This window comes from Gobio gobio (genome assembly GCF_949357685.1).
Source record: "Gobio gobio genome assembly, chromosome: 13".
In the NCBI taxonomy this organism is placed as follows: domain Eukaryota; kingdom Metazoa; phylum Chordata; class Actinopteri; order Cypriniformes; family Gobionidae; genus Gobio; species Gobio gobio.
Window position 1 is genome coordinate 23,256,434 of NC_137106.1, and position 15,487 is coordinate 23,271,920.

General features: G+C 36.7%; 1 protein-coding gene across 2 annotated transcripts in view; it reads left to right on the forward strand.

Annotated features, from left to right (window-relative positions):
- Positions 1-253: 253 nt before the first annotated feature.
- eprs1 (glutamyl-prolyl-tRNA synthetase 1) overlaps positions 254-15,487 on the forward strand; it is a 31,623-nt gene continuing 16,389 nt past the window's right edge. Inside the window, exons 1-13 of one of the 2 annotated variants that reach the window (XM_079833242.1) lie at positions 268-407; positions 3,706-3,790; positions 3,961-4,060; positions 4,252-4,408; positions 5,284-5,417; positions 5,679-5,779; positions 10,335-10,461; positions 10,658-10,850; positions 10,947-11,118; positions 11,507-11,740; positions 11,846-11,930; positions 12,884-12,943; positions 14,597-14,617. In XM_079833242.1, the coding sequence (XP_079689368.1) occupies positions 365-407; positions 3,706-3,790; positions 3,961-4,060; positions 4,252-4,408; positions 5,284-5,417; positions 5,679-5,779; positions 10,335-10,461; positions 10,658-10,850; positions 10,947-11,118; positions 11,507-11,740; positions 11,846-11,930; positions 12,884-12,943; positions 14,597-14,617 (1,512 nt within the window). In that variant the 5' untranslated portion in view covers positions 268-364. Of the gene's footprint in view, positions 408-3,705; positions 3,791-3,960; positions 4,061-4,251; positions 4,409-5,283; positions 5,418-5,678; positions 5,780-10,334; positions 10,462-10,657; positions 10,851-10,946; positions 11,119-11,506; positions 11,741-11,845; positions 11,931-12,883; positions 12,944-14,596; positions 14,618-15,487 lie in introns of both variants that reach the window. The other variant, XM_079833243.1, reaches the window with a different exon arrangement.

The following is a 15,487-nucleotide window of genomic DNA, read 5'->3' on the forward strand; positions in this document are numbered from 1 at the left end:
CCTGAAAGCGTCACTCATAGGCACTGTCGTTGCGTGTTTTCAGTGAAATGAAAGCGAAAGATGACTGAACAGAACGTTAAACTAAAACGCAGACTTTACTATTTACTGATGTTACTGAAAATGAATGTTTGTACAATTTCTTAAAAAGAAATACGGGGAGCACACACAATAACACGGGGGGATGCCGTTGCACAGAGCAAATGAAAATGACCGGAACCATTGTTTCGGGGTCTAGTGTTGCCCGTGTCATTCCACTGCTGCGCTCTTACAGCAGGCGGCGCTGAGCAGCTTTGTGGCTCGTGAAGTAGTTTGATGCTGGAAGTGTGACAGCCAGGGCCATTACGAGAAGATCAGCAGGAACGATATGGCACTAAACTTAACGATCAACAGTAGCAACCCACCTCTAGGTAAGCACAAAGGCGATGTGTTGCATATATTACAAACTACATTGCAGTTTGCAGCTGAGCTCGCGCATAGGCTCAATTAACTGACACGCAGAATATCCTCGTGCCGTCGTGGCATAACTGTTACTCTAAAATTATCTGCCTGCCATTCCCGATGTTCATTGGGCTTTTCTTGCCTTTCAACGCTTTCAATTTGAATAGATTCAAATCAAGATGATTTACAGCAGTGGTAGTTTGGGACTGCTTCCTTAAAAGTGGTTCTGAAGTATTATGCATGTTTTCATTATTATGATGGTGAGAGGGAGTTTTGTGAGGTTTGCAGTCATGGACAGTGCTAAACTCTTGCTTGACTCTGGAGCCTTTCTGCTATATATTTAAGAAAAACATTTTTTATAGTTGCTGAATGATATTTATTGTTTGAATTTAAAGTGCGCCATCCAGTGCTGGGGAAGCTGTGTCACTGGCTGATGCAAGTCATTTGAAAGAGCTGTCTGAATCTGTTTTACTTACTCCACCACACCTGTCTTTGAGCAGCAGGATTATATAATTCTTTGTTTGTTTATACGTGTATGAGAGTGAAATCTTTTTAATGGGCGTGTTATGTCGCTGCAAAACCTGTGGGATAAACCGAAACCAAATTAGGTGTGACTGGTTGTATGCAGTAAATACAGTAAATGGGTGCCTCAGACATTGTTGACAAACCTTAATTGTCAAACCTGATCTTTATCAGTACTGAAATTCTGAGAATTTTCATGCATATAAAGCAGAAAATGCCATGGATGAAATGCTTGCATATATTTATGGAGATATGCAAGTGCTGTATTGAGGCCGTAGTATCCAGCTGCAGTGCCAGCAGTTTCAGGTTTTAAAAAGTTTAATTTTAAAATTATATCAAGAAATGTTTATGAATAAATGCTGTAAACAGTGCTCATTGATATTCATTTTATCCAGTCCATTTACCTAAAGTAACCCTGTTGTAAAATGTTTTCCATTTTATTGTTTTGTGATATTATTTCTTTCATGTTCATATTGTTACAAGCAGCACTTAAAGATGCAGAGTATACATATATTGTATTTAATCATATCAAATTCAAAATAAACATTTAATACAAAGCCTTGAAATAGTAGAATGTGCATTTGAAACCAATAAGACAAGATAATAAACTGAAATAAAAACAATCGTTTTAAAAACGTATAATTAAGCTCATAATTATTCCTGCAGAAAGAGCTCCATGTCATCCCTGAAAGCAAAACTTATGTTAATATGTCTCTACAAGGGAAAATGCACCACACACTTTTTATATATATATATATATATATATATATATATATATATATATATATATATATATATATATATATATATATATATATATATACAGAATCGTGCAGCCCTCTTTAACATATGTGTATGTTAGAGCTGCATGGTTCTGGATAAATGGAGCGATTGAGAATTGTTTTTTGTTATTGTTTCAAATAGAGATTGCAACTCTCCCACGATTCTGGACAAACAGCTAAATATAATTACATGTAATTTACTAGAGATTCTGACAAAAGGTTAATTACTGCAGTCACAAAAAGTTGAATTCATTTGAATTAATTTATTTTAAAATCAGTTAAATTGGTTTGTATGAATGATTCAATGACACACTCATTAATACTGCACTTACTGGATTAATCAGGGTTTTCGAAGGAATCTCGTAAATGAAATGATCAATGCTATTTTTTTTTCTTTGCAGTCACTCCACCTAGTGTTGCATTTGAGATATACATATTAAAGGTCATGTAGGGCTGGGCAACTTTTTTTCGATTAAAGTTTTGCCATGATTTTATTATTTTTAAATCGAGAAATTGCGGTTTTGAATAAAAATGTTAGTAAATGTTACAATTAGACATGTTGACAATCAGTGTTGAGTTAGTTACTCTAAAAAAGTAATTAATTACTAGTTACTAATTACATCTTCAATAATGTAATTAAGAAGCCTGACAAGCCAGGCCCACATCAAGATGTTGGGTCTGGAAACTCACCATTGGCAGGGCTCAATCCGAGGGGCGGGATAACCGGTTGTCTTTCAAATTCCCTCTGCACCATTTGGATAGCGCCATGAGCGCCACAACCAACCAGAGCAAAAGGTGAAGCCGAGCTAACGTTAGTTGATAGACCTTCGCCGTATCTGGTAGGCAAAACTACGAACACATCTTCTTTTCTTAAGAATGACTTCAGTGCCGTTCTTTGTTCTTTCTCAAAGAAAAGCTTAACTCCAAGTCTTCCAGAGTCGCGGCCAAAGCCGATTCAAAAGACCACTGTTCGTCAGCTTCTTTGTTTACGAGTAGCACGCAGAACCTCCGCAACTCTGACGTGACGTGCCGTCATTATGTTAAGCCCACCCACTGACTCTACACACGCTGTGATTGGTCTGACCAGAGTTTGGTTTTTCCAGCTTTCAGGTCTACCAAGAGTTGCTAGACTAGACTCGTGGCAAAATAAATTCTGCTGCTAGGGTGCGTCTAGATTTCTAGGCTAGTAATTAAGAATACTGTACAAATTACTCCAATCCAAAAAAGTATTTAATTACTTATTACTTTCTAAATCCTATATCGATCTCGACTAGAGAATGTTACCTGAATCACTTTTTAGTTACATTTTTAAGTTGACTAGTTAAACATTAAAAATATCAAAATTGAAATTGTGAATCGGTCAATCATTCTGAAAAAATTAAATGTTCATGCATTCCCGACCTTGGTGTTGCTAGTGCTCTGTTTGCGATACAGGATCAGAATAATACAAATAGTTCATAAGAGGCACTGAACTAGAAAAACCACAAAAATGATTTGCATGGTGATTAATGAGCACAGAATCTAGATGGACCAGTTTGGTTTGTTTGTTTAAAGGTCATCTCATAATGTAACTTTATAATTAAAGCACATCTGTTTCTGTTAAATTTGAGGTTGCGCTTTTCTACTCACTCAACCTTTCACAATTTGAAAAAGTGCATATTTATATTATTGTGACAGCTCAGTTAAAGGAGTAGCCTATTTGTTTGCACCAATTTAATTTTCCAATGCATTAGCTAATGTTGTTCATAAAAGGAGGGCAACAATGAAGTATAAACCAGGATGTTATGTAAAAAAAATGTGTGCATCTATGTGCAGAATTATATTACAGGATTTGGAAATAATTGGTCAAATGCAGGAACATACCACTTTCAGTTTAGATTTGTGGTTGCATGGCTGCACACAGCAGGTGAATTATTAGACATACATTGCTGGTTTTCTCTGTAATTCACATCTCTTCCTGTAGGGGCGCTGTTGACTGCTGAACATGTGAAGGGCAGTGTCAATCTCTCTGTGAAGGAGGGCAAAGACACCATGCTCCATGTCTCTGAGTGAGTATATGGCCTGTTTGAGAGTAGAAGTGTGTGCTTTATAATATAATATTTATAGATTTTTATGGACACATTAGATGGATACATGTATACACTTATTCTTGTATTGTTATTTTTATGCCTTGTTCTGTCTAATTTCCCATTTCTCTAATTCTGTGTCTCTCCTTCAGTCAAGTGCAGTTCAGTGACGTGAACTCCATCACGCGTTATCTTGCCCGAGTGGCTCCGGCATTGGGACTGTATGGTTCTAACATGATGGAGCAAACTGAGGTTAGATTTTGTAATCATACATTCCACTGGCTCTCTATAGCATATTACAATTATTTCATCAGTTAACAATGTTTTTATAATAATAATAATAATAATAATACATTTAATTTGTAAGCGCTTTTCTAAGTACTCAAAGACACTTTACAGAAAATTGTAAAACAGATGTTTTGATTATGTTCTGTCTTTTACAGGTTGATCACTGGCTGGAGTTCAGTGCCCGTCGTCTCTGTGGTCAGTCAGATCTGTCTTCTGCACTGGCAGATCTGGATAAAGTTCTGGCACTGAGAACCTTCCTGGTGGGTCACAGTGTGACACTGGCTGACCTCTGCATCTGGGCTGCTCTCAAAGGTCAGTCATTTGGCTATAAGACAAATTAGACAATTAATTTATATATATATATATATATATATATATATATATATATATATATATATATATATATATATATATATATATATATATATATATATATATATACATGTTGACTTTTAAACCTAAATTTAGCATCCAACAGCAAATATTTCAGCTAAATGAATGTTTTTGCGCTGAATATTAATTGTCTCCCTCTTGACTGCGTTCTGACTGTTTGACACGCACGCCTCGCCCCGCCAGCGCTCGTTCAGTGAAGTTTGAAGCTTAATGCTGACTGTCAGGATGCGCTTTCATGAAAAATTGAAATACTCGCATGAATTAGTAACATTTACAGATGAGGATAAGCTGTAAAATTAACTTTTTACGCTGAGGACGCTCACACACCCTGTCATGCTCTTTGACAGATATGTTAAACACTAATGCATTTAGCTTGAGGCTTAAAATAGAGAATTCTCTTGTTTGGGGCGCTTGGAAAAAAAAAAACACTTTTAAAACTGTTGTTCAATTATTACCCCTTAGCAGATTTTCTCTCTCTCTCTCTCTCTCTCTCTCTCTCTCTCTCTCTCTCTCTCTCTCTCTCTCTCTCTCTCTCTGTCTCTGTCTCTGTCTCTGTCTCTGTCTCTGTCTCTGTCTCTCTCTCTCTCTCTCTCTCTCTCTCTCTCTCTCTCTCTCTCTCTCTCTCTCTATATATATATATATATATATATATATATATATATATATATATATATATATATATATATATATATATATATATATATATATATATATATATATATATATATATATATATATATATATATATATACTTATACTTCTGATATCTTAATATTTGTTATAATTCTCTAAAGGAAATGGCGAGTCACAGGCCAAACCAAGCTCCTACCCGCATCTCTGCCGCTGGTTTTCTTTCCTGAGCTCTCAGGTGCCATTCAGTTCTGTGGGTAGTAAATGGGGCAGCAAGATTTCCGCCAGCAAAGCCACTGTGAGTTTATTACCAACCCAGGGATATATTGTTGGCTTTCTGACAGACGATTGCAGTTTTATTGATTCTGTTGAAGAAAAAAAAAGTTAGAATCAAGTCACATTTATGTTTACAGCTAAAATTGAACATGCCTTTAAATGTTAATGAAGTTGTTCATTCATTAAGTTGTAATTTGCATGATTTTTTAAATAACTTTAAACCACAAACATGCAATGCATCTCCTATACTGATTAATTTTAAAGTTCCAAACTGTGTTTTTAGCCTGTGGAGAAGGAAAAAAAGCAGGATCTAGGAAAGTTTGTGGAGCTCCCTGGTGCTGAGACGGGCAAAGTAATTGTGCGGTTTCCCCCAGAGGCTAGTGGGTAAGTAGCATTGATATCTATACAATGAAGGTCTTTCACGCTTATATATATATATATATTATATATCAGGGCTCGACATTAACGCTTGTCCGCGGCAAGTGGATTTTTTTGAAGGGGCAAGTGAAAAAGAATTTTACTTGCCCGACGGACAAGTATCCTGGTTAAAACGTCAAAAAAAAAAAAACTAGGGAATCACCAAAGTGCAATAATGATTCTGCATTCAGTATAATATAATTACTAGTGCTGGGAATCGATTAAAAAAAATTAACTAATTAATCGCATTTTTTCTGTAATTAATCGCAAGTTTTTAATATTTAAAGTTTTTTATATTTTAATATTGTAATAATTTCAGTTACTCTCCAAATTAATGTAGAAACAATTTAAAGAAATGTATATTTTAAATATGTGTTGTAATGGCATCTTTTTATGAATGAAGGCCAGTATCACTGATACTAAAGTCTCTATTATACATTAATGACATTACATTACAGCAGTGGTGGAAGAAATTAATGTATTAATTGACATACTTACAAAGCCTTTTTCAAAATTCCCGCATACTGCCTTCTCCAGCTTAACGCACAGTCACAGAACGCTATTCGATCTGTCACGGCAAAAAACGAACGGACTGTAATGTATTACCAGCTGATTTTGAAGTCCAGCGGATCTTGATTTATTTGAGAGGATGGGTAATAGCAGTACATTTACTGCACACATTGGCATGTTTTGTGTAATAATCATAAACATAGCCTATTTTGGTGAGTTAGTTAAGCAATAATGAATTTTATTTACATTTTTTATATCCTACAGTCAACGCTGGGCTGGCTAACCCGTGCCCCGTTTTTTCCGTGATGAATGATTTATTTTTTCTTGTAAATTTATGATCGATTTTTAAAATTATTATTATTTTCGTTATTAATATATTATTTACAACATTTTCATACTATTAAAATATAGTTTTGTGAGGTTTAAATGTAAAAAAAACTTTGTATTATCTTTGAACCTCACCTGAAATAAATTTGTCATTCTGTCTGTAAGATTTTTCAAGAACCATTTATGGTGTTACGTTTTCTTTTGTGTAAAATATGCACAAAAAAACCTACAATTTGCTTTCCGTGGTCGGAGAACTCAAAAGGTAACGTTAGCCTACTACAAAAATGCACGGAAAACCCAGAGCGGATCGATGCTTCTGTTAGATATGACTTATGTGGCGCTGCAGTGAAAGGAGACTTATTGAATTGTGTCAATTGGGTTTCCTGCATTAATAACTCTTAAATGATTTAATCATTCATTCTCGCTCCATGAGAGACGCAACGCCCTGTCTGCGTTTCTGTATAATATTGATGGTTTCTATAGCTGTGGCGTCATGATGATTTCATTAAAGCTACACTGTGTAACTTTTTTTAATTCATTCTTAGCTAAAAACACTTAGTTCTTTCAAAAATATATGTGCTCATTAATGTATATTTACTTCTTTCAAGTAGTAAAGTATTCTCGTAAGTTTATAATATGCCATTGAAAATACATACGGGTAAGGGGTTCGAATGTGGGTCACCATGTTGCTCCTCCATCTTGAAAGTACATTAGCCAAAGAGGGACATGCCCGTAAATTCAAGCTTCGCCTTTCGCGTTTTAACACTCGATGGCACCGTGTCGAATGTGGACGAGGTCGAACTGAAAGCCATATTAATCTTGGACTAAATCAGCCACCGTAGGAGTTAAAATGAAATCGGAATTGAGAGGAAGAGAAACTAATATTCACTGGATGGTCATATACCTTTTAACCGCTAGATGGGGGAAAATATCACACAGTGTAGCTTTAAGAGGTGAATTAATTCAGGTCGGATACCACTGAAGGCCTAGGTGTGAAATGCACGGCCCGCCACTGCATTACAGTATAACTGAAAGCTACCAATTTCAACATTTATTAGGCTTTAAAAAAACTACTTTTAATTTAAGTGAACTTAAAACAATCTTTACATAAACCCTTTATAATAAATGTTATTTTTACCTGTGGCCTTCCCTGTTAGACATATACAGAAATGTAATAGTTATCAAACACCTTTAACTGCATAAATAATAAATGAAATATAGATTAATCATCATTAAAGCTACAATTTTCTCTGTTCCCATTGTTCTTTGATGAACATTAATGACAGGCATCATCGGTGCTCCTGTCACTTTAAGAACGGCCGCTGACGAACATGACGCGGATCTCACACGCTGTCCCGCGCATCTCATTTTCTCACAACTCTTTAAGTTAATTTAAGACGTTATTTGACTAATTTAAGACTCCTAATATGAGAATACTCAAAATTATCTGTGTTGTTGTTATTGCTTGTTCAAGAGCAAAAGAGAACTCGATGTGAGCATCCGTCTCACGTCGTGTGTGTGTGTGTGTGTTTATCTGTGTTGTTGTTATTGCTTGTTCAAGAGCAAAAGAGAACTCTATGTGAGCATCCGTCTCACGTCGAGTGTGTGTGTGTGTGTTGTGTGTCAGAATGTCCCTCGATTAGCTGACATAAGACGCAGCCACACAGACAGGACATTGACATACACACACACACACACACAGAGAGACAGGACATTGACATACAGCACATTCTCTTGTGTCTTGTCGCGCTTGGAAGCATTTACATGAATAAGAGCATGATCATTATAATGTAACGCTAGGCAAAAATGGATATAAAAACGGAGGCTGCGTTATTTGGTTAAATATTTTTAATCCGTTAAGCTGAAAAAATTAATCGCCTGCATTAACACGTTAATTTGCCCAGCCCTAATAATTACACATATTAGTGCAAGTGGAGATCGATAGTGGATAATAATATAAAACGAACTGACGTTAACAAGGTTGTGCTGTTGAGGCTCGCGCAGCCTCGAGGAGAAAATCGAAAACAAATGAGCGCCGCTCATACAAAGAAACTCCGTTAACATACACAGTTAAAAGTGTGTAGTTTTTATATTCATAACATATGATACAGTTAAGCAACATCACACAAACAAGAGTGTTGTTAGTTTTCCTGAATACTATCACGACTGAAAATGACACTGATTTCATACGCCAGTTCCATAAACAATTAATTAACATTAAGTCACTTACATTTTAGATGCAATATGGGCTGTTTTTGTTCTATTTCAGCAGCGAAAATAGTTCCAAACAAATATCACAACAGAAACGTAACGCATGTCACAGCAGCAGCATGTTATTGAATGATTCAGCGTTTGAATGAATCGGTTGAATCCAAGATTCAATTACCTATTCGCCTAATTCTTGAATGAATCAGCTGTTTGAACAAATCGACTCAATGACTCACTCATTAAGACGGTCACCTGCCGCCACCTACTGGTGGTTTAGTTTCATCTTTCCAACATTTCTTATATGAAAGCTGAAGCATAGCCTATATTTAATAAGATTATGGAAAGATGCCCTTTATCGAAGGTAAAAATATCACAAATATGCCTATTTAAATATGTCAAAGCTGATTGAACACTGGTGAGAATATTGCTTCAGAATAGATTATATTTACAAAAAAAAAAAAAAACATCCGGACAAGCAATTTTTTTTACTCGGACAAGTGAATGACAGATTTCAAGCAAGCATGTGATCAGGCTTAATGTCGAGCCCTATATATATATATATATAAAGGGGTGGCACGGTTCACAAAACCCACGGTTCGGTTCGTATCACGGTTTTAGGGTCACGGTTTTCGGTTCTGTACGGTTCTTGTTGTTGTTTTTTCTATTAATCGTTAACACTCCAGAAATTTACTTCAGCATATGATATAAAGCTTAATTATCCACAATTAAGGATACATTATTTTATATCATGTAGAAGTTGTTTCCTAACTGGCTGTCACCTGCTTACGCTGTCTACCGAGGTCATGTTATCATGTTCATTTTGATCAGAACAATGCACTGTGGCTTCAATTCAGCGTGAGCAGCTGACCTGATTAACATGCAAAATAACACATTTCAACATGAAATCATGTAGTGAAGTGTTCCGTGTGTTTCAAAATCACCATATGACATCCAGCGCTGTGAAAAAAATTATAAAATACATGAAAACACAACACTGCCAGAAGTTTTTGCCCAAACTTCAAAGGCCTGTGAAGGCCCACCATCATGTGGACTACTTATATGTGAACTTTGTTATATGCATGTGTGTTTGGGACAGACAGAGGGTAACACGGTCGCATTTGCTGCCCATCATAATTCAAAGCACAACACAGACAGGAGTCAGAGGAGAACACCGGAAAATGTGACAGAATGGACAAAATTCGTCTGTATTTGCAATATACGAGCCGCGGTTCAGCTGCACGAGACAAACGCTGCCAGTGTGTGAATGCACGCGCGCTCTCCATACGCACTGCTTCTGCCCTGCCAACGCACTGCTTGCGCGAGCGGTGTGAAGCTGGCGTTTATACGACGCTGGCACATCCTCCAACTTCGGGCAGCCTTCCTTATCTCTCCCACTTGCCATTTCTACACTTGACATGACCTGCAGCACTCCAGTTTTACTGTATGTCCACACATTCTTATGTTTCCATCTCCTCAGATACCTGCACATTGGTCATGCAAAGGCAGCTCTACTCAACCAGCACTACCAGGTCAATTTCAGGGGCAAGCTCATCATGCGTTTTGATGACACCAACCCTGAGAAGGAGAAAGAGGACTTTGAGAAGGTATTTTTCCTCCTTTAATACACACTTATTGCCTATGTTCTCTACAAATGGCCCATATCCTCCCTTTCTCACTAATTAACACTGTATTTGAACTGAGCCTGCATATTTGGCAGGAGCACCAAGAACTGTCTAGAACAAATTCCAAATAATTATTTGTAGACATCCCTGGCTAAGCTAACACCTTTTTTTGCTACAGGTCATCTTGGAAGATGTGGCCATGCTACAGATCAAACCAGATCAGTTCACCTACACAAGCGATCACTTTCCTGCTATCCAGCGCATGGCGGAGAAACTTCTACAGGAAGGCAAGGCCTACATTGATGACACTCCTCCAGATGTCATGAAACAAGAAAGGGAGCAAAGGGTCGAGTCTTCCAACCGCAGCAACTGTGAGCATCACCAGTACTGGTCTTATTATTTGTTTGTTTTTCACAGGAAATGTAATTTGAGGTTTTAAACTGAACATTTTGTTCATCTCTCCTCAGCTGTGGAGAAGAACATGCAGCTGTGGGAGGAGATGAAGAAAGGCTCAGAGCGTGGCCAGACCTGCTGCATGAGAGCGAAGATTGACATGAGTTCCAACAATGGCTGCATGCGTGACCCCACACTGTACCGCTGCAAAAACGCTTCTCATCCTCGCACTGGCTACACTTACAAGTGAGTGAACATCATGTTAGTGTTACTAGCATACTAGCTGTTTTTCATTTAGTCTTGGTCTTGTCAAATGTCCTTTTTAGTTCAATGAAGAGTCATGTTTAGTCATGCTGTATAATGGTTAATCTGATATTTACGAATATTTTTCTCAAAATTGTAATCGTGATTATTAAGTAGTGTTTTTACTTTTCATCAAAATTATTGCACTCTTTCCTGTAAGCACAAATAAAGAGAATGTCAGTTCATATGCAAGATTTAATTTACTCAACGTGTAATTTAAAAAAAAAACATTTTTGAAGAACATTAACGAATTTAACACTACATCATACATGCAGTATGATGACGCTTCCTCATTGATTTTCTTCTTATACTTTTCTCTTTTTCCATCCAGAGTGTACCCCACATATGATTTTGCATGCCCCATTGTGGACAGTGTTGAGGGGGTGACTCATGCCTTGCGTACCACTGAGTACCATGACAGAGACGAGCAGTACTACTGGGTAATAAATGCGATTGGTTTGCGTAAACCGTACATCTGGGAGTACGCCCGACTCAATCTTAACAACACTGTGCTCTCCAAGAGGAAGCTCACTTGGTTTGTCGACCAGGGCTATGTGGATGGCTGGTGAGTATCATGAGAGCCCTCACTGTCTTCACTTTATAGAAAAGAACTCTTTTGGATTGCATGGTAAAAAGTTTTTCTTGCTCTCCCCATCTTTCCTTTCTGCAGGGATGACCCTCGTTTCCCCACAGTCAGAGGTGTGCTACGTAGAGGAATGACTGTGGAGGGACTCAAACAATTCATTGCTGCTCAGGTATGTGTATTTACTGCAATTAGTAAAACTTTTGGGCAAGAATACAAAAGCCACAAAGTTGTTACAATGATTTTGCCAAAGTAATGGCTGTTCTTTGCCGTCTCACTGGTAAAATCACTGTCCATAGACACCAAAAAGACATCATTGGTCCATTATCTTAACCCTTTCATATATGAATTATGATAAGGATTTTTTTCCTATGTGTTCTTATTGCTCTTACGACATGAAAAACAAGATTTGAAATGTAATTTTTTTAACACGTTTTTCAGAGAGATTTTCAGATGTCCACTAGAGTGGACCGCATGCGTTTATGGTTTAAACTGAAGAGATTTAACATAATACAGAAATAACACAGCAATATTGTGTGTATTTAACAAACCAATCAATAACATTGTTTCAAAAACAATAGTCACAGTAATAGTATGAATTGTAGCTGAAATATATGCATTATGTCCACTATAGTGGACAGATGATTAATCAATATTTTGATTACTTGGAAAATGTAACTGTGATATGACTCATTAGATATTGCTTGATGCTACAAAAAATGTTTTACCTGCAAGAGTCTCCTAGGATAGAAAGAAGGGATGGAAATTCTGGGGCAACTTGACATTTCTGACTGGCCACTGGCCATCTTTTTTGATGGGGAAAAAAATCGACTTGCCAGTTGGTGACAATGTATAGGTTGATGCACTGTCCACTGTAGAGGTTGATGTGCAACTGTGCCATCAAAACCCATGCATATGCAAGAAAATACTTTTTGAATAGCTGTCCACTGTAGTGACCTCTATGCACGGAAGGGTTAATTAGCTATTATAGCTATTAAAACTGAACTTTTCTGCCATGTAATTTAGTTACTTTTTTAATATAAATTATAGTTGCAGTCTTTCATTAAGATTGAATTCTTTAATCATTTTGATTCACAATCTTTTTTGTCCATTCCACTGTTACAGGGAGGCTCGAGATCTGTAGTCAATATGGAGTGGGACAAGATCTGGGCGTTCAACAAGAAGGTAAATATTAAAATCAAATCCAGGGTCCATCATGACTTCACCTAATCTCCAGCTGGTCCTTGTCATCCCATTCATTCACTAGTTTAAATACCCTGAACAGCTGGCTAACATCTCTGCATTCTTTCAGCAACATTCTGTCAATCAAAACTTTAATTTGAAACTAATTTTCAGTACTTTGGCCTCTAATCTCTCCAGCCCAGATTTTCTGGTCACCTTTTGTGCCTCACTCTGCCTTTTACATTTGCACCTCACCCTCCCTCCCACTCTTTCTCATTCTCTGTGACTAACTTAAATGCACTTGCATTTACTTGTTGTTTATTAAAGTCAGAAAAAAAAGTGATTTCTTAATAATAATTCGTAATTAAAACAGGAGCCACTTGTTCTGTTTAGATTTTTTTTATTCTAGTTTTTATTTCAAGTGTTATAGCTACCATCTTTCAAAAGCTGCACACATTTGTAATTCTGCATCTGACGTATTATCTACACCTCATTTCCTGCATCAAGCATGACCTAAACTCTTTAAAACCGCTCATTAGCAGCTAACTTTAGTCTTTTCTTCTTTTCTTGTTTTGACACCATTCTTTTTTTTTTTCACCGATTCATTTTTTCCCCCCACCCATTTCTTTAATTGAATACTTCGCCCAAAAATGCTAATTGTCATTATTTACATTACTTGCTGTTTTTGGGTGAATATTGATTTTGAAGGGCTAGTTCACTCAAAAACAAAAGTTCTGTCATAAGTTACTTGCCTTCATATCATTCCAAACCCACTCCCAGTACTTTTGTTCATCTTCGAAACACAAATTAAGATATTTTTAATGAAACTTGAGAGATTTCTGTTTTTATATTGAAAGTCCATTCCAACAAAACCTTTGACCTTTCAAAAAGTTCACAAAGACAGTAATCCATATGAATCAAGCAGTTTATATTCACATATTAACATTGATCTAAGCACATACAAAAATGATGTACAGAAGCTCAAACATGCACGCTTGACATGCGTGATGCATGAGAACAAACCTCATTGGTTATTGCAAGTTACGGGTGAGCTTCTGTTGACCATATTTGATGCGCTCTATGTATGTGCGTTAATCAATGTTTATATGTAAATTCAAAGCCTAATTTGGATCTTTTCATCTTATAAAGTGACCTTGTCAGATTAAACTGCTTGATTCATATGAATCTCTTTGACAATGTCTTTATGAACCTTTTGAAGTTTGAAAGTTTTGGAGGAACTTTCAGTGGAGGTAAAGAAATCAGGTTTCATTATTTTGAAGTTGAACAAAAGTCTTACCGGTTTTGAATGACACGAAGGTTAGTAGATTATGAATTTTCATTTTTTTTGGTTAACTCTCCCTTTTTCACCATAAAAGGGATAGTTACAAACTCTTGGTACTTATTTGTTTAAGAGGAGGAATGTTGTTTTTATCGCAAGGAATTCTAAAACCTCTTGGTTTGTTCAGAGAAATTTTAGCCATTGCCTCTAATAGGTCAACTTCTGGTTAGAGTGCCCGGATTTAGGTTGGCACAGGAGCGGTAGTAGCCGAGTGCTTGTGATATCATATCACATTGAAACACTTCCCGTTCTGTCTGTCTCTGAGCTCTGTGTCCCTAGTTCTACATTAAAGTGCATCTCACTCTTCTGTTTACAAGCTGCCAGTTAGCTGTAAAAAGGTACTCCTACTCCTCTTCCTCCTCCCTCTTGTTCCTCTTCCTCGTGTTTCCCCTGCCCCTCTATTGTCTGCACCTCATTTCCCTATAACCATTTCTTGATCTATGGCTTTCACAAAAGTCCAGATTATTTATCTGGAAGATGGATTCTTAACTCAAAAATTAAAAATCTCTCATCATTTAGTCGTTCCAAACCTTTTGATATTATTTCTTCCATGGAGCACAAACATTTTCCTGGCTGCTCTTTTAACATATAAGAAAAGTTTGACGTTACAATCTGATAGACCTGCTGTATATTATGATGTCAACATGATTTTGAGAATTCAAGTGTCCTCTCCCTTTATTTATTTTTTTTGACTAGAATAATTACATGGAAAAAAGCCAAATACCAGCCAATGTATCTGCTTTGCCTTCGATATATTGGTCAACCACTACTTGCATAGTATGTTAGTTTTTGCTGTGCTGTCAAAGTTGATTGTTAAGAAATGTAGAATTGTAAAATTTCAGTGGTATTGTATCGCCTACTGAAATAATTGGTATTTGGACAACCCTGGTCTGTAATCTTGCACCTTTGATTCACTGAAGGCACAAATGTCTTGCTCTTTTTTTTCCTTCTGACTTCCTCTCATATGCAGCTTCTATCTGTGTTTATCGCTCATTTCCACCCCTCATACAGCTTCTGGCAGATTCTGTAGAAAGTGAAAATAAGTTTGAGAGATTCATGGTGTTCAGTCAATCTTATTTAGCTTAAGTGCTCCCCAGGGACACAGTTCAAACTCTTGTTTTCGCTCTGAAAACCTGATATCTTTTGTCTACTCCCTCATTTCCCAGTCAGAGAACATTAATACTTACTGTTGATGCTTTAAACCTAAT